A 24,700-nucleotide genomic window follows, 5' to 3' on the forward strand; every position below is an offset into this window, starting at 1 on the left:
TTTCCTGGATTATCAATTTATATTATGCCTTGTATTACTTTCAGTATTAGATAGGGAATTACAGCACTAGGATATTGCATATAGTGTCAGTTTTTTTCTTTATAATTTTTTTTTACAAGTGGTGGGTTTCTGTTTCTGTTTTTTTTTAAAGAAAAATAATGAGAAAATAAATGGAGAAATAAGCATAGTATTTTGTTATTTTAATGCATCAATGAAAAGACAGTGGATAAAGAGTCAGTCTCAAAGTCAGGAAGACCCACGTTCTAATGCTTTCTCTGCCATATACTGATTGTGTCATTAGTTAAGTCATTTGACTTCTCAGTGCTCCAGACAACTGAAAGTTTAAGTTGTAATAAGAGTTGTTGACTATAAATCAGGTCCATAAATCAATGAAAGTACAGGTCTAGTCAATACATATTACACATATATTTACCAGAAGCAGAATGAAGATTTTACTGTGACTTCAGGATTACTTACCCCCTACCTTCTACAATGGCTTCTCTGTCTAATCTAAAGTTTATAAGGTGATTTAGTGAAAAATGGCTTGGAAAGAGAGATGTGCCTTTCAATAATCCAGCAAGCCAATCCATCAGTTTGGGATTTTGTTGATCTCCAATTGGCATCTGAATAGAATTCTTCCATCTTGGGATAAGAAGATTTTTATAATTAGCTTTATGTTTTTGTTTTGTGAGACAACAGCTTTATTCATCTTTTTTTTCTACATCTAATTCTCATTGTTATAATGGGTTTCCAGCAATTCCAGGCAGATATTGGTTGCAGAGGGGAAAATGCTTCTGTGCCATGATTGATTGCAGCTTTCATTGAAAGAATAATGATTTACTATGTTTTTTCCTGTACAGATGTGAATTTGTTATACAGTGACAGGCCCTTTCAATGCCATACTCATTCTCTATCTGACAGAGATCTAGGAATAGTGAATTAGATATATTAAAATAAAAATGCTCTCATTGCCAATCCAGTTCTATCCTTCAAAGTGAAGGAAATTAATTCAGGGCAGATTCAGTGGTGATGCAGAAGTGAAGTGATCCTAGTATGGGCCCTGACTCCTAGGTTTAACTTCATAATAGCTTCAAACTATCATCCTCACGAGTTTGTCAAACTTGGATAACCTTCCCATTGCTCTCCAAACCTACTCACTGCTTTAGTTATACTCTCAAGAGTTTACAATCTACCATTCTATTTATTTTAGTAGACAGAGCCCCAGTCCAGGAAATAGCAAAGACTGACTCCATTACAACACTTAGCCAGTCCTTTGTGTAAGCCTTTAGCCTCAGAGAAATTTAAAATGGATTGGCAATGGATTCCTCTATAGTTTCTGCAGACATCTGATTTAGGAGGTTAGAACAGAGAATCTCAATCTTTAGGAGTGACCTTTAACTGTGATTCCTTAATATCATATTCTTTGAGGATTCATAAATACAGACCACAGACCATCATTATCAATTCAATTAAGCTGTCCTTCAAAATGTCTCTCTATGTGCCTCACCAGTGAACATATATAAAGCACCTATTATGTGCTAGATACAATGCAAAGCCCCAGAGATGCAAAGAAAGGCAAAAGATACTTTCTGCCCTCGAAGAGTTCACAATCTAATGGTCTAATTAATAGAGAAGACAACAGAGGGGTGAGAGAAGATGAGGTAATTGGAATAAGAATATGGTCAAATCCAGAGGAGTACAACTGAGTGAAAAATGAAAAGATGGCTGGCCTAGATTCTCCTTAAATGGAGAGTCTGGAAAGAGCTGTCCACTGTGGACATTCTATGGTAGAATGGTCCAATCAGAAGGTAAAGGGGGCCTCAAGGCAGAGAGTGCTGATGAGGTATGAGCTTCAAGGCTAGGATATTGAGGTTCCTCAGCACATGGTGAGGTCCAGAAAAGACTAAGTAGGTTAAGAGGCATAGGAGAGAGGAAGCCTTAGGATCTCTCCTGGGGCTGAGTCAAGGAGTTCATATCAATCTCCTTCAGCATATCCCCTTTCCGATGTCTACTGTAAGCTTATCCTAGCACCAAGAAATCATGGCCTTGAACAAGTTCATATCTAGTGTTTTTGAATTAATCGGGACATCAGAGGTCTCTTAAACTAAACCATCCCCAGAAGGGGTCACCCAGGTTGAAGAATGTGCTTCTGTAATTTCCATCCTTTCTGCCTTTTTATCCCTTTCTATGTCAAATCACACTTTCAAACACTGGAAAGTTGGTCTTGATCTTTAGGCTATCCCCATGGTCTTTCCTTCTTCTTTATTCTGAATATTTTTCTTATCTTAAAGTAACCTAAAATCACATTCACTTTTTCTGCTAGCGATATAGCATTCTTGATTCATATTGACATTTTATTCCACTGAAATGATGGCATAGCCAATAGAGTGCTGAACCTGGAGCCAAGAAGACCTAAGTTCAAGTCCAACCTTAGAGTAACTAGGTGACTCTTAAGCAAGTCAGTTGACTTTCTGTGCCTCAGTTTCTTCATCTATAAAATGAGAAAAATCATACCATATTTCTACTCTCAAGTTATAATATACTACTTATCACAGACCTAGAATGCTATTGATTATTATTAACATGTAGAATTTAAATCATAGACTTAGAATGGTATTATTATTAACACATAGAATGTAAATGGCTTGTTGAAAATCTTCATGAATCACAATATCTCAACGACTCCAAGACTGGTTTTTAATCCACCATACCACATTGCTCTTCCTATGTGTTACCAGATTTATTTCTGAAGATATCAACCACTTAGTCCCACAGCTGATTGTTATCAGGATTAAATGGCATTCCATTCTCAAGTCTCTCCTCTGAGTTATTGAAATTTTCAATAATATCCTCAAGTAAGTAAACATTTTAATGCAGAAAACTCTTGCTATTATTGTAGAAAAATAAAGCAGCTCTTCACAGGCAGCACCATGGAATTATGGGATGAAGCAGCTATTTTATAACTGCATTGGTTAAAAGTGCCTCCAGACAATTTTATTTAAATACTTACTTGCTCATATTTTCACCAGTCACATAGCAACTTGGAAAAGTATATTGTGCCTTTTAAATCTTTTGGTAAATTCCCCCACTCTAATCACTCCCGAAAACCTCTGGAAAGTGAATAGCCATCCTGACTGCTTGGAGAAAATAGACAAATGAGCTAAGGTAATAGATAAGTCTCATTAAGAAGATGGAATAGACTAATTCCCAGCCTATCTCCCATGCATGGGAAAAACTAAATTGTGAAGTGTGTCAGTAACACATCATTTATTCCTTCTGTGCAGACTTGGATTCATTTCATTGCCACTTTGCAACACATTATGTTATTTTTTCATAATCTCTTTTTACATCCATGGTGTATCAGACAGTTTGGAGCTCAGCCAGAAAGAAAACAACAAGCTAAAGCTTCTGGCTTCCTAATCAGGAATTTTCATAATGCTTCTTAGGATACTATAATTTCCAAGTAAATGTTTACATATGTGCCCAGATATTTTATCAAGGGAATCTTTTTCTTCTAAACCCAAAACTAAATGATAGCTTTTCTCTTTTAGAAATCCTTGACTCCATATCATATTCTATATGAAGATATATATAAAGGCAAGAAGATGCATCCATACACATCTTTTCTAGGTGGAAAGAATCCAAATGGCACCTTATGCTTGCAGATCCCAGCCACAACAATGAGAGATTATGTATTTAGCCTAACAGATCTAAGTCATAGTGGAAAATACATATATATTAGATAGAAACCTATTCCCCTGCTGGTGGATTGCATTTTCATTTAGAATTGATTTATTTCCTACTTTGTATGTTCCAAAAGAACAATTCAACTACTTACTCCTAGTCAAACATTTCTCATCTTCTCTCACACTATCACCTTCATTAAACTATCAAACAGTGTTTTCATATTAGACTATAATTTAATCTCATCTCATGGTGATTATTAGTTTAATAAGACTCCCAGATTTTAATAACTTCTTATGATTTGGAAATTATTTTAAAGTCCTTTTTAGAACCAATATTGTTATCCTTTCCTATCAAGTTTTCTTCTAAAGATTACATCACCTCTAAAGCTTATATCTCCTATTGATGGAAGAGGTGAGTTAGAAAGAGATTAAGCTAGGTTAGATAATTATTAACTGTTAGAATTTACAACTCTAGTGTTTATGGAACAATGATAAGATATTAGAATTTTGTACTTTAATAATGGGATCTAAACACCAATGACTTGAACCTCCTATTTTTAACCATAATTTTCATATTTTTGTGACCACCAGAAGAGCCAAGGATGTCCAATTATTTAATTAATTTCATGTTACAAATTATAAACAGTTAATCTTTGCTGAATTTTAGTCAAATTGTACATATTATTAACTGTAGATATAGGAGTATTTACCCAATAACATGTGCATTTTATCCAGTTAGTCACTACTTCTGTGATAAAGAATATTCATATATGTCATCCTCCAAAAAACATTATAATTTAGCCAACAATGTATGATTCATCCATTGTTTCATATATTCATACCTCTTTTATAAAATTCCCTATTCCCAGTACTTTTAATGACCTTTGTTAGATTGAACATTTTTTCAAGTGATGACAAATTTTTTAAAATAAATTGTCTGCCCCTATGTTTAGGAACTGGATGCCCTTTTGAATTTGTAACAGCTCTATGTAATATTTAAATAAGAAGTTTTATCTGATATGTTTACTTTGAAGTCTTTAATATGTTTTTAAAGTCAGAATATTAATATGGTTAGTTTTATTTCAGAAATTATAATACAGTAATATAGCCACTTTTGTTTAAAAGCTCCCCAAACTTTACCTAGAACCAAAAACGACAGATAGAGAAGACCAAAACCCTAAGCCCTTTCCTCAGGGCCACAAGGCCTAAAAAGGAAAGAGAAGAGAAGAAGCCCTTACCTTCCATCTAGCTTATTTCATAATGCTGGTGCTATAGATGAACAGAACCCTCCCTCCCCATCATGCTGCCAAGAAGAGAAAAAAAAAAAAAAAAACACTATCTTGGTCTACTAGTTTTAGAGATGCAGCCAGCCCATTCCAGCTATGCAGCCAGTGGGAGAAAAATTGCTTCCACCCATTTGGAAGGGAAACATAGGATACTTTTTCCAGAAACAAATCCTTACTTTCTTTCAAATAAGTGTCTCTATTTTGGTGATCTAAGCATGTGCTAAATCCAGCAAATTCAATGTTACTTTCCAAGCTGTCTTGCTCTGCTGAGTTTCCTTCTGGTCTTCTTTTTTTTTTTTTTCTCACTTTTATACTTTTTAAAAGATACTTCAATAACTTCATATTTTTCTTTTCCTGTTTTTAGGAGGCCAATACTACTGCTAGTTCTCTTTCCCCTCCAAAGTTGCACCAAAACTGGAAAGAAAAGAAAACAATCTTTGTAACAAATATGCATAAAGTAAAACAAATTCACATACTGTCCAATTGGGAAAAGAATCTTATGCTGAGGATTAATTTCTCTATTTGAGACTTTTGTCAGAGAAACTTGTTGCAAAGATTTTCCCCTCAATTTCCTAATTTTCTTCTAATTTTAACTGCATTTGTTTTGCTTGTTTAAAAAAACTTTTAATTTTATATAACCAAATCAACCCATTTGGCCTTTCATGAGTATCTCATTTGTTCATGAACTGTTTCCCTATCTACTGATCTGATCAGCAATTTCCTGCTTCACCAATTTGTTTATGATATCACCTTCATTTATTAACCATAAAGCTAATTTCACCTTATCACAGTATACTATATAAAAGTGACTCTATGTCCAGTTTCTTCTGGACTACTCTCTAGCTTTTCCTACAGTTTGTTGTTGTTGTTGTTGTTAATCAAATAGTGAACTCTGGTCCCAATAGCTAGGCTCTTTGGATTTATCAGACACTAGTACCTGTGTTCATTTATTTCTGTATATTATGTGCCTAATCTGATCAAAGAGACATCTAGGTGACACAGTTGGGATAGAGCACTGGGCCTAAGACTCAGGGAGATTCATCTTCATGAGTTCAATCCAGCTTCCAACACTTATTAGCTAGTTGACCCTGACCAAGTCACTTAACCCTGTTTGCCTCAGTTCTTCATCTGTAAAATGAACTGGAGAAGGAAATGAAAAACTTCAATATATACATTAAGAAAATCTCAAAATAAGGTCATGGGGGTCAGACATAACTGAAAAGAAACTGAACAAAAAAATCTGATCAATCTCTTAAATTTTTAAATTCTACACCAAATTGTTTTGATGATTATAGTTTTGTAGCATTATTTGAGGTCTGGTACCACTATTCCTTCCCATTTTTTAAGATTTATTTTCTGATATTCTCATCTTTTTTTCTTCCAGATGAGTTTTATTATTTCTTCAAGCTCTATTAAGTAATTCTTTGAAAGTTTGATTGGTATGGCACTGTCTAATTATTTCTTCTCTGAGTAATACACTTTTTTCTTTTTCTTCCTCCTACCTTTAGTATAAGGACATATCTATATCCTTAGAACCAAGTCAGGCATATAAGAGTTTAATAAACAGAAAGTGGATTTGAGGTCAGAATACCTGAGTTTCAATCTTGCCTATTATTATTCAATCTAGGTTGTCACTTGATTTCTATAGATTTGGGTTCCTTTATTCATATGTAAAAGAGGTTGCGTTTCATGGAGTATCCATGGGATTGGGCCTTTGGGGGCCATCTCATGGAACATAAACTGAAGGGTACAACCCCTAATACTTGTAAAATGATACTCAAAAGTTCTTTCTAACTCTATGACACAATAAGATATGTCACAAGAGAGCACATTTTAAATTGTCATAATGCTTTGAGGGTAACATTGATAGAAAAGACCAAAATAGTTGAGATTTGAGGAAAGTCTTGAAGATACAGGACTTAGGTGAATACAATACATTCTAAGAAGGTAGAAAAACATGCAAAGAAGTATCCTGATAAGAAAAGTATAATATTTTCAAGAGACAGAATAAACTATTTGTTTCCCCTAAAGTTAGAGATGCTCAACTTAATTGATCGACCAGAAAATAGAAATCACTTTAGAAAAACTTCTTTTAAACCAAACTTACTCTAAAATAAGGGATATTTACAGTCTTCAAATAGCTCCTAGACATGTTGAAAGCTTTTTAATAATCCTTCACTATATTTCTTAAGAACTCAAAGCACTTTACTAACATTCTGAATAATAACAATACTTGGTAAAGCAAGGAGAAATAAAATATCACTTATAGCTGGAAAATGTAATAAAAAGATATGATGATTTTCCAAAATTGTACAGTTGGAAAATGAAATAACTCTAACTTGTCCTCAACTTCTGACCTTTATTTAAGAATTTTATCCTTTAGATCACTTTTTATGCTAATGTTATTTCTACTAGAATTTTAATATATGTCCATCCTTTTAAAAAATCAATACATGAAACATTAATTTAGGAGGTATTATTCATTTTTCAAATGTGAGTATCTAACCATGAATTTTAAAATATGATTCAACTTATACAAATTCAATTTTATAAATAATTTGCTGGAACATGACATATATATATTCCAGATCATCCCTTTAATCATTTTCTACCCTTTTAACCACTCTGTGTCAATAAAGGTAAGGTTTACCAATTTTTATCCTTTTCTCCCCTGTCACAACTGTAGACTTATGTATATCCCAAATAAGTCCAAAATTATTTGAGAATCCACCCAACTGCCCAATTTAAGACCTAGTTTTCAGAAATACACACACATTCTGCTAAACAAATCCAATTTTACTTTATTGCATATTTTATTAATTTCAATTGTGAAAGGCTTGAACAAATAGAAGTTTTGCATTGCCTAAAGTATGACTCCAAGAAGAGTTGATTGTTGCCATTTTCTCACACAAGAATGAAAGGAGTTGGCTTTCCCCCTCTTTCCTCTATAACCCAAATAGCACACTGTGCTTAAGGAGGAAGCTGACATTTTAAAAGATCACCAAAAGTGTTCTCTTTCCAATTGCAGTTTTAACCTTCTGTCTCAGTGGGAGCCATTGTCTAGGCCTTTTCAGCTATCCAGCATATTTCCAGGTTGCTTTCATTATACTGATTATCTATTCATTTGCTACCTAGCACTCATTTTATGAACGATCATGTCTGCCATTTCTCTGAGTACTTGACTTTTAGTGCTAGCATAAACACATCAAATATATAATAATTAAAGTTCACTAGTCACTACAAGTCTTGAAATCCATCTTGCTTCTAATTTTATTTTTTAAGGAACCACTTATGAATAGATGAAAAATGGTTTTATACACCCACTTAGAGCATGACAATACTTATAGCCTTTTTCCTTGAAAGTTATAGAGTAAAAGAGAAAAGAAAAGTCAGAGAGAGATGCAATTTGAATGATTTAGAGTGGTTACAGTATGTTCTAACAAGATTCATCTACTTCTCCAAAATTCTCAAAAAGCATTCCAGCATCATATTTTAGGAGGTTCACAAATCTCTTTTCTAAATGATATGTACAAATGTGTCTAGAAAATCTTCACTAAAGTCTCTCTTCTACTCCATGCTGATAAAGAGGGAACTGTGGGTCCCCAAAGATTGTACCAGCAGAGCATAAACCCCATTAAATCCCATTCAGCTGCAAAGGCTTCAGTGGACAAGCCTGATGCTTGTCCTACAGAGCAGCATACCTGCTGCCTGAAGACCATCCAAAGCTTCAGATATGAATGGTATTCCCAATACCATTGTGAATTGTAGGTCCTTGGATTAAATAGAAATATAACTCTCTGGAGCTCAGTTTCCTCATCTGTAAAATGACAACATTAGGTTAAATGGTCTCCAAGATTCCTTTCAACTCTAACTCTGGCACCTAGTGTTGTAGTGGATAGGGCTCTGGGCTTGGAATCAGAAATACTTGCATACAAATCCTACATGAGAAATTAGATAACTATGTCACCCTGATAAAGTTGTCACTTTATCTCTCTCAGCCTGTTTCTTCATTGGTAAAATAGTATGGAGAGGAGGGGAGGAAATAGCACCTACAGGTGAGAATGTGAGAATCAGATAAAATAACATGTTAAGTGCTTTGCACATTGAGCTGCAAGAGAGATTATTTAATTGAGATATGCTCTTTGAGATTCCTGTTAAACTCGGACTAGTTCACCTGGACAACTAGAAAAGTTGTACATTATAAATACAGGAAATTTCATGCAATGTTGATTTATAATGAGTAGCATATTTTTTGAAATATGATTTCCTTGTTTTGAATACACATCTTTATTTTGATAACATCTATAATGTCCCCTAAGTGTCTCATAGTAATGAATTCATTTTCTGTTTACTGTAATAGCACAGAAATTAATGAACTCATGTGATATTCATATGGTTCTCTGAGGAGGTTTGAATATGTTGCTGATGCCATAGTATTTGTAAGTGTATACAATAGTTTTCTGTTACCCATGGGAAAAGGCATTTAGCAGACTTTGGATTAATAAAATGCAAGCTTAGAAAGAAGAGGGACATAAGCTAAACTTGTATTCTATACACTTTTTCGGAGATAATAAAGTTCATTTGGAAATTTGGTATTTTGGACAAATGTCACAATTTTACCCTGCATCAAAATCATGGAAAACAGATGACACAGGAAGAAATATAAAATGATGAATTTAGAGAAACAAATTTTACAAGTCTAAGATAAAGAAATTGAAACTAGAAAATGGTTCTTACAGCAAAGACTTGTTGAGGGAAAAGAATGGTGGGTTTTGCAATAGTAGCTCAATGTGAGTTAAGTAATATTGTCTACCCAAAATGATTTACTTGATCTTAGATTGCATCCACATTGCTGGAGTATGCTTAACCAGAAAGATGACCATGTTAGTCAAGTCACATCTACAACATTGTATACAATCACCTATTTCACATTTTTGAGCATTACCTTGGCAAACTAGATCCCATCCAGAGAGGACTTGAAAAACCAGGGAAGATGGGAATGGGTGAAAAGAATCCTAGTTACTTATTTTCAAATATATGAAGTTTAGTCATCATTTGATAACCTATATGAATGAAACCCCTCTAAAATGAGAATGGTGTGAGTCAGAAGGGTCAAATACAATTCCACAATGTAGATTAAATCAGACTAAAAAGTAATTGGGAAATATTTGATAAAATAAATAAAAATACAATATAAAAGTAAATTTCTGGGGTTTAACATCAATTTATGGCCTGCAAGTCTCCTTATCATAGTGTAGGGTTTCTATTTTACTGACAACATTGGCATAGAGCATGGGGACATTGGTCTGAGACTTGGGAAAATTTGAGTTCACATCTGTCCTCAATCCCACAGCTGTGGGACACTGGACAATTATCTAAACTTCATATGGAAAGCATTAGACGTGATGGCTGCTAGGATCCCTTCCAGAATGTAAGGCCTCCATGTACTTAATTAGGGTCATAAAAATGAAGATAACCATGGATCAGTGATAGACTTGGTGTTCACACAAATCCCATTGAGAACCTTGACATATTTATAACATGTACCAGAGCAACAGAATGCTGCGTGAAAGGGAGTTTTCTTTTTTCCTAATCATGAATCAACCTACAACCTTTAATGCTTTGATCAATTAAATCAATTGGCTTAGGCAGTCAGTTAATAACAATTTATAATGGTACTTTGGTACTCATTGTTAATTGGTTCTAGGAGGCACAATGAGTGGCAGAAATGACAAGTACTAAATGAATTTTTCCCCTAAGGAGTCCATCACCAATTCATAGCCTAACCACCCCTCCCCACTCAAGTTGGACTTACAGCTTTGGAGAAACATGCTAACCCAATCCAACTCAGGCAGGCTTCTCCTTTCTTGATTCAGTTCACTTTCTGAGAGGAACCTCAATCTTTATATTCTTCTCCCACTACAAGCCATCTAAGCTTGGGGGTGGGTGGGAAGATGCTGGTTATGAATGTGGAAGGCCATATCCTTGGGCACCTAGGGCTCAGGACACTCCTATAACCACTGCTTCTCCTGCTGAGCACACTAGCCATCCTGTGCCCCTTCCATTACTACTGTTTTGGGAGCCAGGAGACTATATGCTGAAGCCATATTATCCTGCAGGAACTGCCCCTCAATTTGCCTACCATATACAACCTCACCATCATGGGCTCCAGCCTGACAGTCCTGTGCACTGCTGCCTCTGCTGGGGATGAGCTGCCCAGGACAACAGCATTGCTGGTGAGGACTTTGGTCAACCTCACATCCCTACTGCTTAATTAGGACAACAACCAAGTTGGAGTGCCCTCAACCATCAAATGCTGATGCATTTTTTTTCCTCATTGAACTATGTCAAAAACTGAATTTCACAAGTTTTGAAGTGCCTGCTACAGAATATGTACCTACTGTGTGCGAAGCCCTGTTCTAGAGATACCTCTCTGCTCCCCCCAAAATAGTAAAAAGGCAGTACCAGCAGACATTTGAGATAAGTCACCTGAAGTTTTATGACTCTATGGTATTTCAGAGCCTCCAGTCCTAATGGCAAGGAACAAAGGAGTGGGTCTATGATAATTTTGTTCAGGTCATAATAATTGGAAACTGAAGCATAATAATTTAGGGTACTGAAGCATAAAACCAGTACAATAATACATGAGGACAATGGACCTAAACAAGGGATGTTTTTTAGAATGCTACATTTCAGAAACAAATATATTTTATTGTCAGAAAACTTAGTCAATTAGCTTATCCTCTTCATTTTACAGATGTGTACAATGACTCAGAAAGGTTAATTATTTGTTATCCTCTAGTGATACATAGATGACAAAGGATGTATTAAAACCCTGCATAAGTTATTTACCCCCTCAGTACCTCAGTTTTCTCATCTGTAAAGTAGGGATATTATTACTTCCTAAGCACTTCCTCATAGGGTTGTTTAAAATGAGATAATATTTGCATTAATTCTAAATTCATTGCCTAGTTCATGCAAGTGGCTTAATAAATATCTGTTTCTTTACCTTGTCTTTGTAACCCCAACACTTAGCACAGTATCTTATTTATATTTGCTCTAATTGCTCTATTTGCTTAATAATCTTCATTCTTACTAGCTTTCCTTTTATTGTCAAATATATCATCTTTATCTTAGTCATGTGACCTAAGGGGTACTGCTCAACTCACTCTCTCTTCCCTCCCATATCCAATTGGTCTAAGTGAACAAATTATGTCATTTCCCTCTTAATTATTGTCATTTTCAGTAGCTATTCCCTATATCTAAAACATTCTCCCTCCTCATTTCTTCCTCCTAGTATCCTTCACTTCCTTGAAGTTTCAGCTAAAGTCCCATGTTATGTAAAAAACATCTTCATTCCTCCTTAATCTTAATGCCTTCCCTCTGAGAAGGCATTTCCTGTCTGTATTTTATTTGCACATTGTTATCCACATGTTATCTCCCCCATCAGGCTGTGAATTTCTTGGGAGTAGGGACTTATTTGTGTGTAGACTGACTAAATTGAATCTTTTTAGTGTCCTTATTAAACAAATGAGAAAAATGAAGCTCAAAAAGGTTAAGTAATTGACTTCAAGTCGCAGAGATAGAAGCAGAGCAGGGATTTGGACCCAGAGCCTTCTACTTCAAGTCCAGAACTCTCTCCACTACCACAGTTACTCCATCCATTTAAGAGTATGAGAAAGAAAACACAGTGAATGATAACTGGTTTATATAATAAAACCATTCTTCCCCTATCCTTGAAGAGTCTAGGATTCTTGTCTTACCCTAATTCAAGCTGCATTGCTTTTTAGGCTCTTTAGAAATGATTACTTATTAAACTGCTTGTTTTCAAAACATCCATAAATGCAGGAAGTGACTGATAAGGAACTTGTAGGGCATGTATTAAAATAAACAAATTCTTAATTTTTTCAGTTTATGTCACTTCCCTAAGTCCAAGTAATATAGTAGAAGAGTCCAATTTAAAGTAAATTACTTTCTTTTGCTCTGTTAACCAAATATTTAAACATATTTCAAACTTCCACCCACTGTATTTTTAAGTAATAGGTAAAAAGACTCACCACATTAAGTTATCCCATTTGACTGAGATGAAAAACAACTAACAAATTCTCAGTGACAGATATTTTTGTCTATTTTTTAAAGGAGTATGAATATACTATATTTGATTCAAGGTGATGAACATTTTTTGGTCACCTATAAACGTCAAGTATTTCTCAATGGGGGAAGAAAGGAAAGGAAAGAATTTGAAATTCAGAGTTTTAAAAATGAATTTAAAAATGTTTTTACATGTAATTGGGAGGAAAATAAATAATAAATAAATATGTCAGGCAATGTACTATGTTAAGAATACAAAGCCAAAATAAAATAATCCTTGCCCTCAAAAAATTTGTATTCCATCATGAAGGATAAAATAGAACATACATAAAGATATATATACTAAGTAAATACAAGGGAGAGAAGCATTTATATCAAGGAGTATCAGAAAAACTTTCATTTGAGAAAAATCTACCTCCTATATTTTTTAGATAGCGGAACTGAAGCCAAAATAGGGTAAGTTATTTGCCAAGAATATATAAGCATTAAGTAGTAAAACCAAAGAACAATCTTTCCATTTTACAGTGATTTATAATTTATTCAAATTGGATATTGCTTGTCAGATCCACTCCTTTGATGAAATGATCTAGCACTTATGGGAAAAAGAAGAAATTTCAAATTGATCAAATGTAGTTGCCTTCCTTCTTTATGGAAGAAAGGGACTACAGATGTGATATATCAAATATACTCTAAGATTTGGTCAATATGTTGGTTAGTTTTGTTAAAACTGTTTTCTGCACTCCCTCTTTTTTAAAGTTTTTGTTATCAGAGGTAGCCTTCTAGAGAGGGAAAAAAATACATTCTAAAACATAATGTTTTTATAGCATCTATTGTTTTAAAAACCAAAAGTATCAATAAAAGTAATATTTTTAAAAGTAAATGCAGAGAAAGACAGATACAGAAAGAGAAAGAGACAGAGACACAGACACACACACACACACACAGAGACAGACAGACACAGAGAGATGGAGAGAGAGAGAGAGAGAGAGAGAGAGAGAGAGAGAGAGGGAGGGAGGGAGGGGGGAAAGCAGCAGCAGCTTCTCAACTCTGAAAAGTATCACATGTTCCTTGTCAAGAAGTTCAAATTTTCCCTAGCCAAAGAAAACATTACTATTATAGGTAAGTAAATTCCTTGGTGTTCTCATGAATAAGCTTTCCTTTCAAGGAAATTATCTGATCAATCTGTTAGGACATAAGAAACAAAAAAATATTAGATTGTGGTGATAAAAGCTCAGGCTTACTGTGACACCCAGAGACCAATCTTAAAGGCAGTTCAGGTTTAGAAGGCACTTTTCTTCTGCTAGGAAACACTGCCATCTGGTGGACTTTTCTGATGATAATTTGCTATTTTCCCATCCTGTATTGGAGAAAGGATTCTTTTTTGTCACAAGCCTATCTGTGAATAACAGGAGAATTTCCCTCTGTCACTGTTCTTTCACATATTATTTATAATCTCTAATTAAAACCAATTACATTCATTTACTGATGTGAAGTTTCTCCATTCTGCCTTGGGACAAGAGTGAGTAAAAAGTAGCATAGTCAAAATTTTTCACACAAAAACTAAACTGCTCTTTAAAACAAACCACCTTTATCTGACCCCTAGAAAGGTGTATTTGTATAATTGGATGTTTTTCAGTGGAGTGTCTAAGGTTACAGAAATGGAGATAGTCCCATCAGGATGGAAGTGAAGAATACAGGAATAATATCTTAAACTGCAAGGACCTCACACACCACCAAGGTGAAAGCAATGTCCAGGGAGATCAAATGAGCTCACAGAAAGTAAAATTATAGAATTAGTATTCTTTCCACTATACCATACTGAGTCTTTCTAAAGAAAATTTACTTTATTCCCCCCACATATCACATACCTTGTCCTCATGTATGGTTTCAAAAATGTTGGCAGAATCAGGGCAAACTTCAAAGCATATTCACAAATCAATCACCTTAAGATAAATTCAGTTGATCTGGCTGGCAATACCCAGGAGCAAAAAGCTATATGAAAGAAAAAAAAAAAAAAAACCTCAGGATGTTATCTAGAAGAAACAAATTCTATAAGTCTACTTTGATGGAGAGAGTTAACCATTTATCTAATTATTCTAACTAATTAAAGCCTAATATCTATTTTTTTCTAAATATGTCAAGTCAAGTTCCCCTAAATTTCCATGCCTTGACACAAAGTTATCCCATACATATAACAATAGTTATATCTATAGCTATTAGCGTTTGTTGGCGTCCTATAGTCAAAATCTTCTCCATGATCCTACTGCCTTATCTCCTAAACTGAACTTACAGAATATTAGGTACACTCTTATTAACAGGCTGAGAATGATAATTGATATGGTTTCAAAGTCTCCAGGAAATCTCTCTAGCCACATACAAAAAAACAATGAAACAAAACAAAACAAAAAATCCTTGCCTATTCCAGCATCTTATATAAATTTCTAAAATTATATTTATTGCTTTGCTTAAATGTTTCTGTTTTCCATTAAAACAAAAACATCCCCAGAAGGGATAAGACATGATGTCTTAGATGTAATGAAAAGGGGCAGGTAAGTGGCGCTGTGGATAGAGAGTGTAGGTCCTGGAGTCAGGAGGAGCTGAGTTAAATCTAGCCTCAGACACTTAGTAGCCATGTGACTCTGAGCAAGTTATAAGACAGGAGAATCTGGAGACATGATTTTAATTTTCCCTAGGGTAGTGCTGGAGGATATGTACCAGTTAGCACAATCCACAATAAGTGTCTGTCAAATAAAGGGGCAGAACTACGCAAAGGTCTATATGTCAAAAATTCCCACTATCAGTTTATTATTTTGTTCAAAGATCTTTTATTAAAATGCATACACATAAGGAAGAAAGGTCTGAAACACTTTCTCCTAAGAGAGAGAAATAGAAGAACACTAGTAATTATCCTTGGACTTGAAATTGGAAAGTAGTGGATTCAAATCCAAGTCTATTATGCCCCAACAAGGTAGCTGTGTGATCTTGCAAAAATGGCTTGATTTCTTTAAACCCTTTTATACTATGAGCTTGAGAAAACATTTTGAAGAGGAAGGGGTCATGATAAGTAGCATACAATACAATAAATATTTATTAAATGCCTACTACATAACAGACATTTTGCTAAGCTCTGGGCATACAAACAAACAAAAAAAGATAGTCTGTGGCCTCAAGGATCTTATGATGTATTAGAAAAAACAAAATATATTCTGAAAAGGAAGTTATTGAAAGAATATTAAAAAATACCCCAAGGCAAGAGCATGATGAAGATGATGGTAGAGTCAAAGCAAGCAGAACAGTAGGTGACAAATGGAAAGCTGGCTGAGATATTGAGCAGTCTATAAAAGGAGGATATGGGAAGAGTGTTTTGCTCAATCCTCTAATGCCTCTATGCCTCTAAGAGAGAGGCAGAAGCAACTGAAGTAGGTATTGAGATGTGAGTAGTCAAGCTAAATCAATCTCCCTGCTGATGATTTCATGAGATTATCCTGGGCAGGATGTGATGAAGATAATGATGAAGGTTATGTAGAGACAGCCTGCTGATCATGGGAAAAGAAGCTGAAATGAATGAATGAAAAAGCATTTAATAAGGGCTTATTATTGCTAAGCACTCTGTATACAAATGCAAAAGTGAAACTGTACCTGCCTTCAAGAAATTTATATAATGAGGGGATGGAACACTTATAAAGGAGGAATAATTAGGTAAGACTATTTTGTTCTGGTAAAATATTGGGATGTTGAATATATATTAGAACAGTCCACTGATACACCCTTTCCAAAAGGCAAAGATAATGTTAATTTATAATTCTTAGAGCAAAATGTAGAAAGTAAATGAAAGGACATGATGGTGATGCAGAAAAATAAGAATATGAGCATTTGTATAGCAGGTACTGTGCTAAGCACTTTTTCCAAATATTATCTCATTTGTTCTTCACAATAACTTTGCAAAGTAGGGGCTATTCTCATTTTACAGTTGAGGAAATTGAAGGATAGAGAGGCTTTCTTCTTTGTGACTTTTCGAGCAAGTATCTGAGGCTGGATTTTAACTCAGAATTTCCTGATTCCAGGAAGGAGCTTGATCTACTGCTTTACCTAGATAAGGACACAGAATCTCAGGGAGTTCTGAGCTGAGTGGTTAAATTCCTTCTGGACATGGTCTCTGCATCTCTAAAAGTAGAGCAACAGAAGTAATAGAAATATGGCCAGAATATGCAAGAAAAAGGGAATAGGAAGGGTCTATTTAACCTTAGCAGTGGTCAATAATTTACATCTATTTCAGTTCTAATATCTTCATTACATTCCAAACTCTACTCTGATGTTTCATGGTAGATATTCTGGGAACTCTCAAGTTATACTCATAGAGCATCAAAATCCTCCCAGACCATCCTCAGGTGAAAAAGGGTTTTAAATCTAACAACTGAGAAGCTGTGAGAGAGAGAGAGAGAGCCAGTACGGTAAAATAGCTAACCTAGGTTCAAGGTCACAGGAACTGGACATAAACATGTTATAGTGGAAGATTTCCTGATGTGAGGGAGGGGCTCAAAACAGATCCAGATTACATGGTAGTGCTTTCTGGGAGGGGAGCAAAAATAAGGAGAGTTGGGGGGCAGAGGGAGAAGAAATATTGGGAAAGGAGGTACACTATACAGTATGAGAGAATAGGTCATGGCAAAGTAAACAGATAGTAGAGTCTGCCCTATTCAGAACACAAACCCATTTCACAACTTTACCCAAAGCTAATGCTATAGATTCATATTACTCTGTACCCTCTACCCATAAACTCTCTTACTTTTGACATTACTGTCTTCCAGCTGTGAGAATGGTATAAAAGAGGTAATAAGCCTCCAAAAAGTGAGTATTTTGCTCTTTCCAGGTAGGCTTATTCCTGTAGAAAATCAAGCTAGCACTGTTATTTTTAAGTTACTTCTATTCTACATTGCTAGTCTGTTAAATTTGGAGTTTAATCTCTACAAAAAGCCCAACAAAAAAAAAAAACTGACAGTTGCTAGCTGCCAATGAAAAGAAAGGTGTTTCTTATTGAATTTATTACCATTACCTGAAAGCTTCTCAGTAACTTTGCTTCTTATTCTTCAAGGTAAGTTGTATTTCTTCCTTTGGCATTAAAAAGGAAAACAGACCAGTTGTGTGCAAAACCAGAAACAATGTATTTTATCAACTTCAAAACTATTCCAGGGTTTTCTCCCACATCGTGTTAAATAATAGAAGCCTTTTTAATTGAATTTCTTTGTATGTACCATATGCTCCATGGTGGTGTGCCAGCATCTTGCTGTAAGCAGCAAAATGTTCTTTATAAAAGCATTAGAATCCAAAGCATCATTTTGCTTCAAAGACCACAGAAGTATGTTAGCAGCATGAAACCACACACACACACAAAAAAAAAATACTCCCTTGGAAATGTAATTGTAAAAACACATTGTAGCTACCACAGGGGAAATATTTTAAATTATAGAATACATTCTTGCAAGCACACACAAACTCATGGATAAAAACACATTGTGGTATAAACCCTATCTGTTGAATTACAACAATGGGGTTTCTCATTACCCACCATTCTTTCTGCATCTTCTTTTCCCTTTGACAGACACTATACTTTATAGTGCTTTCAACAGTGGGATTTTCTAGGCTTTCATATTTTAACAGTTGTCTGTATTCTAATTATTTTACTCTTTTCCCCCAAAGAATCCTAGAACTTCAACAGAATGGAGACATGGACATACTGAAGCATAAGTGGTGGCCAAAGAATGGTCAATGTGACCTGTACTCTTCTGTGGACACCAAACAGAAAGGCAGTGCCCTGGACATAAAGAGTTTTGCAGGGGTCTTCTGCATTCTGGCTGCAGGGATTGTTCTCTCTTGCTTCATAGCAATGCTGGAGACCTGGTGGAACAAGAGGAAAGGCTCCCGTGTCCCTTCCAAAGAGGTATTGGCTTAAGATCTTCATCTCTCTATCTAGACTTCCTGGACTAAAACAAGCATTCCCCCTTTGTGGCATTAAGATTTGAGGAAAGGAGAATCCTCTCATTGGAGTAAAATTGATAGGAGAGGAATCATTTAGCAACAATGTCTTCTTAGCTAGTAGATGTTGAATTATATTTACAAAAGTAAATTTGGCACCCAAAATTCAACTGTTTTAGGGCAGTTAAAGGAAATTAAAAGAATACTAAAGTATTCTAAATATTGGAAATTCCATGTACTGTATGTAAGTGAACTTTGAAATTCTCTCAAACTCAGTGTAACCTTTAATCTAGTGATCCATGCCATGGATGTCTTTTTTTTTTTTTAACAAATTGTTCAGCGTGTAAATAAATCTTTTAAGTCTAAAAAGCTTTATACTTACTCCCTCCTCAGAATTACTATGTTAACAAAGCATAATTAATATGCATTTTTCAGCACAAAGATGTGAAGGAGAAAAATAAATTATTCCCAGTTACCACATCCCTCTTTCTAGAGCATAGACCTCCAGGAACTGAGCATTTGTTTTTTCTTGATTCCTCTTGCCAACTTCACACTGTGGAATTAATCGGAATTATTCCCCCCTCTTTCTAAAATGGTTACAATCGACCATCCTAATAGTGAGAACCATTTTCTCAATAATTACAATACAACCACAATTACAACAAATAAAGATGGTTTTTAAAAGGAAAAACAATCCTTGCTTTTATCTAAATATTGTTTATATATATATATATATATATATATATATATATATACATATATATATATATACATACATACACAATGGTAGGAAGAAATCTAATAAGAATAGAATAGCTGAATATTTTACTTGTTATTTGTATCCTCTAAAGTCAAAATAAAACATCTTTTTAATAGGAAAATTTCCAAATATACTAAAATATCATTAATGAACAGAAATAGTACTCAGAATTGTTAAAATATGAGATCTGTATAATGTTCACAAAATTAAGTTTTATTACTTTTAGTCATTTGAAGTAATGTGTGGATGGTGATCAATGATTCCCATATCAACTGTTTATATAATAGTTTGTTTAAATTTTTGTTTTATTTATGGTTTATTTATTTAGATTTATCCTTATGAAGTTTTATGGGATCTCAAAAACAGATTTTTGTCCAAATATTATTTTCATATTCCTCAACAATTTAGTCTATAAAACTGGTCATTCTGTTAATTAAGAAGGGGTTTTCTTAAACTCAGAAATAAATGCCAGTTGAATTAACAAAATATTATTTTAAAAATAGTTTAGTATACAAACTAGCATCACAACTAAGACTTCATCTTCCCTAAAAAAATCTGGAAATTAAGGACTCCCTAAATTCCCTAGTATTTTGAATTATTACAAGTGACATTAAATTTTTTGCATTGCAATATCTGTTGGTGAATGACATTTCAGCTGCTGTGGAGACCATAAAATTGCATTTCCCAGGCTCCTAAAATCTTAGTAATAACATTACATTAACATGTTATTTTTATTGAATTTGGAAATGAAAAAGGAAGAGGAAAAATAGTAATGTGCATCAAAATAGCTGCCCTCTGGAGCCCACAACAGATAGCACAATAGGGAGAATGTTGCTGAGTTCTATTACATAACAGCCAATAAAGATCCCCCAATGAAAAGTCTCTATTTTCCCTATTATGATTTTTTTTCAATCATTCTGATTTTTTTATACAAGCCTAGCTAAAAAATTGACGAAAAGAAGGATTATTTTTCCTTTAGGCATTTTCTCCACAAAGAATGCAAAATCCATATTCAGTGAACAGTATATTTTAAAAACCGGTTTTGCCCTAATCAATCTGAAGTTATATTTCCAATAGATCAAAGTGTCATAGATATTTTAGAATTTGTTATGCAAGGCTGATTCTTTAAGTAGATGAAATAATTTCATAATTCATAAAATTCATAAAATAAGTCATTTACACTGTGTGATTTGAGGAGGATTTAAATGGTAGCTCTTTTGCCACCAAATTATCTCCTCGGTTTAGATGCTATAAATTTAATGATCAGAAATTTAGTTCTTTGGATTAAACATTCCCCTCTGTAGCCATTCTTCTTTAAAATTCAAATACTTCTAGAGTGGATAACACCTTTAGAAAATTAAGTTAATGAATTATTTTCAAATGTCATTTTCATTTATAACAAGAAGAACTAGGGGCAACATGAGATTCATAAACACCTTGGAAGGAGGGTCACTCATTTGGAATAAGGATGCAGAAAAGGGAATGGAATAAACAAAGACAATTATACTTAATTCATAGTTTTGCTTACAACTAGCCCTATTATAATATCAAAATCATCTGCCACTCCCTTGGAGTTAACATGCTAAAACATTATACTTGCAATATGATCATATTAGTGGAATTAATTGCAGAGAAATGTTTTGCTTTATTTTGAAGTATCCATACCTGAATTGTACATCTACTAACTAATGCTAAAATAAGGTAAATATGTTTGCTAAACTGTTTTCTTTGAATAGATACTCCCAATTCAGTGGACTACAGAGATAATGAAAGCTCTATCTTCTTTCTGTTTTTTTTTTGTTTGTTTGTTTGTTTGTTTGTTTGTTTGTTTGTTTCGTTTTATCCCCAGGATGATAAGGAAATTGATCTGGAGCACCTCCACAGACGTGTCAATAGCTTGTGCACAGATGATGACAGTCCCCATAAACAGTTTTCCACCTCATCAATTGATTTGACCCCTCTGGACATTGATACATTACCAACTCGACAAGCACTGGAACAAATCAGCGATTTCAGGAACACTCATATTACCACAACCACCTTTATCCCAGAGCAAATCCAGACTCTTAGCCGTACACTTTCAGCTAAGGCTGCTTCTGGTTTTTCATTTGGCAACGTGCCTGACCATCGAACTGGGCCTTTCAGGCATAGGGCACCTAATGGGGGCTTTTTCAGGAGTCCTATCAAAACAATGTCATCAATCCCTTATCAACCAACTCCTACTCTTGGGCTTAATCTTGGTAATGACCCAGACCGAGGTACCTCCATATGACTATCAGGCAAAATTTCTTCACTATTTCTTTTTAGGACTCCCTTTGCAAGGAGCAATTGTAATATTGTGGGACTAACATGGATGTAACTTTAAAAAAAAATCAGGATTATTAGTAACAGCTCTAGATCTTTCTCTTGACCATCTTGCTTTCTCTTTCTTCGTATTCATTTCCTTCCATTTTTTCCCCTTAGTCACTTGTTCCCCAAAAATATAGGACACTAGTATTCTATTAGTATGCTTTTCATATACTGTACTTCAAGTATAGGAAATGTGCACTGAATATACTACAAGTATATGCAGAATTACTTTGACATATAAAGGCCTCCACAATGTCTCTCTTTTCTAAAAAAATAAATAAATAAATAAACTTGCAATAACTTCATTCTTTTTCTATTTGTTCTTCTGCATCTATTCAGTGCTTTGCTCCTGTTCTGTGTCCTTTAACTGTGGACCAAAGGCAACCCCTGCAGTGTAAAAAAGACATTTAGGCTACGTAACATAAGAATGCAATTTTGTAGGACTACAAAAAGCCATCACTATGCCAGTAAAAACTACAGTTAAATTTACTCTTGCACTGCAGCAGTGCATATGACCTTTATGTGATTGTACAGTATTAAAAATTTTTTTCTTATGTACAGTAAACTTTATCAGGTGTCAGAGACCTGTCATGCTAAAGAAATTAGTATTTCATATATACATATATATGCACCTATGAAATGTGTGTGTGTGTGTGTGTATATATATAAAACATGGTGGCCATTTCTATCACAATTCACTTAATAAAGCTTTAGTTTAAAAAAAAAGTTGTGTTATATACAGGAAAGATGTACAGCAAAGTGGGTCTTTTCAGTTAGAAAAGGCAGGTCGCTTTCATAGAAGTCTGTCTAGCATTGTTTGCCAATTTGAGCATATATTATACATTTTTTTAAATTAGAACATCCAGGGCGATTTAGTGTTTATACCTAGATGTAACTCATTTGAATAGGTTTTGCATTTGTTATTCAGAAGTGCATAAAGCTAACCTTGATAATTTTGCTTTTAATTAATTAGATAAATGGAAAATGCTATTAGCTAAACCACATCTATGATGGCTAATATAGCTCTATAAGAGTTTAAACATAGATCATTGAAGGTTAATAAATTCTCTTCCAAAGCAGTAGACCAATCGTATTGATATATAGCTATGTTATTATATATATCATATATAATATTATATATATATCAATATAGCTATTGATAATAGCTATGTTAGTAGGAAGGAGGGGGAGCCCTTGAAAAATATTGATAGGGCCTTAATTACTGTCATATATTATCTTTAAAAAAAAAAAAAAACAGACCAGGCTCTCATTTTAATCCCTTTGGAATTTAGTTTTATTTAGAGGAGCTAAGTAATTTTTACATTAGTGCCAAGTGTATAGAAAGACAATAGCAAAAATCAGTGCTCCTTTGGGCACAACCCTTTTAAAGTCACATTCTTACTTGTTAGAAATGTAGAATGAGCTTTCAATTTGTAATCTTTAAATTAAAATGTGGTAAGTAGGAAGCAAATAACTTAATCCTGCATTTTTTTTTAATGCAGTCATACACTTAATTTAATCTAATCATTCCGTGGCTAGGATTGATATAGGAATCAGCTGACATGAATTGCTTTAGAAGAAATTTAAAAGTATATTCTTCAGATATATTCTATTTTAATGGTAATTCTGTTCTGGGGAGCATCTTGTACTGTCACTGTTTTTGTACTAAATCTTCAAATATTGTCTACTGTGTAAGGCAGAATGATTTCTTATCATGCACAGACCATTTTGTTTCTGGGTCAGCAAGACTCTGAGTGCATGCACAACTTGTTTTCCCTTGTAAAATCCATGATTTCATTCAAAAATCTGATTCAAAAAAGAAAGAAAGAAATCCTTACAAGAAGCTATGTAGGGATATATCAGTTGTTGTTCATTTTAGTTATAAATGAATTGTTAACCATGTAAAATATTTAAAAATAGGCCTATTTTGATGTGTTGCCTATTATACAAATACACAAAACACTTTTTGGAGGCCTCAGTTACAAGTGGCAGAGCTTTCTGTGTATAATTTGTCTAAATAATTTGTCTAATAAAATTGTTTTCTAAACTTGCTCTCATACTGTTGAAACTTGCTCTCATACTCCTAAATAATGTGAGAATTGAAAAGGTTCAATTTCTCCTAGCTTAAGCAAGTACTTTTAGAAAAATGTACCCTGGGTTCTTTTAAAGACAGAATATATAGGGTTATGAACCAACCGTGCTGTCAGAAGGGATGGTTATGAGACCACAAATACTAGTGTTCTACATGGCAACTAAAGGAAGATTCTGTTTTTGCAGTGCAAATATCACATATTTCCATCTGAAAGTTTCTGTGAGCGCACATTGTGGAGCAAGACAAAGATGTGGGATTTTTTTTAAACAAGTGTGGAGAAAGCTATTGATTTAATCAAAGAAGACAAGAACCCAATGCGAACCTAATGAGAAAGAAATTCAGGTTCTTTCTCAAATTAGGATCTATTTAAAATATTGATTTCCTTGCTATTAGAAAGGCATGTTTGCCATAATTAAATATTCTATATTATTTGTTTTTTATTCTAGAATTTTTCTGAACTAAA

General features: G+C 34.2%; 1 protein-coding gene across 2 annotated transcripts in view; it reads left to right on the plus strand.

Moving 5' to 3' along the window:
* The window catches only part of GRID2 (glutamate ionotropic receptor delta type subunit 2), a 1,896,723-nt gene extending 1,872,526 nt beyond the window's left edge, over positions 1-24,197 (plus strand). For both annotated transcript variants that reach the window (XM_051967540.1, XM_051967541.1), the window contains exons 15-16: positions 18,761-19,001; positions 21,646-24,197. In XM_051967540.1, the coding sequence (XP_051823500.1) occupies positions 18,761-19,001; positions 21,646-22,068 (664 nt within the window). In that variant the 3' untranslated portion in view covers positions 22,069-24,197. The remainder of the gene's footprint in view (positions 1-18,760; positions 19,002-21,645) is intronic.
* Positions 24,198-24,700: the final 503 nt, after the last annotated feature.

The sequence above is a fragment of the Antechinus flavipes genome, chromosome 6 (assembly GCF_016432865.1).
Source record: "Antechinus flavipes isolate AdamAnt ecotype Samford, QLD, Australia chromosome 6, AdamAnt_v2, whole genome shotgun sequence".
Classification (NCBI taxonomy): Eukaryota; Metazoa; Chordata; class Mammalia; order Dasyuromorphia; family Dasyuridae; genus Antechinus; species Antechinus flavipes.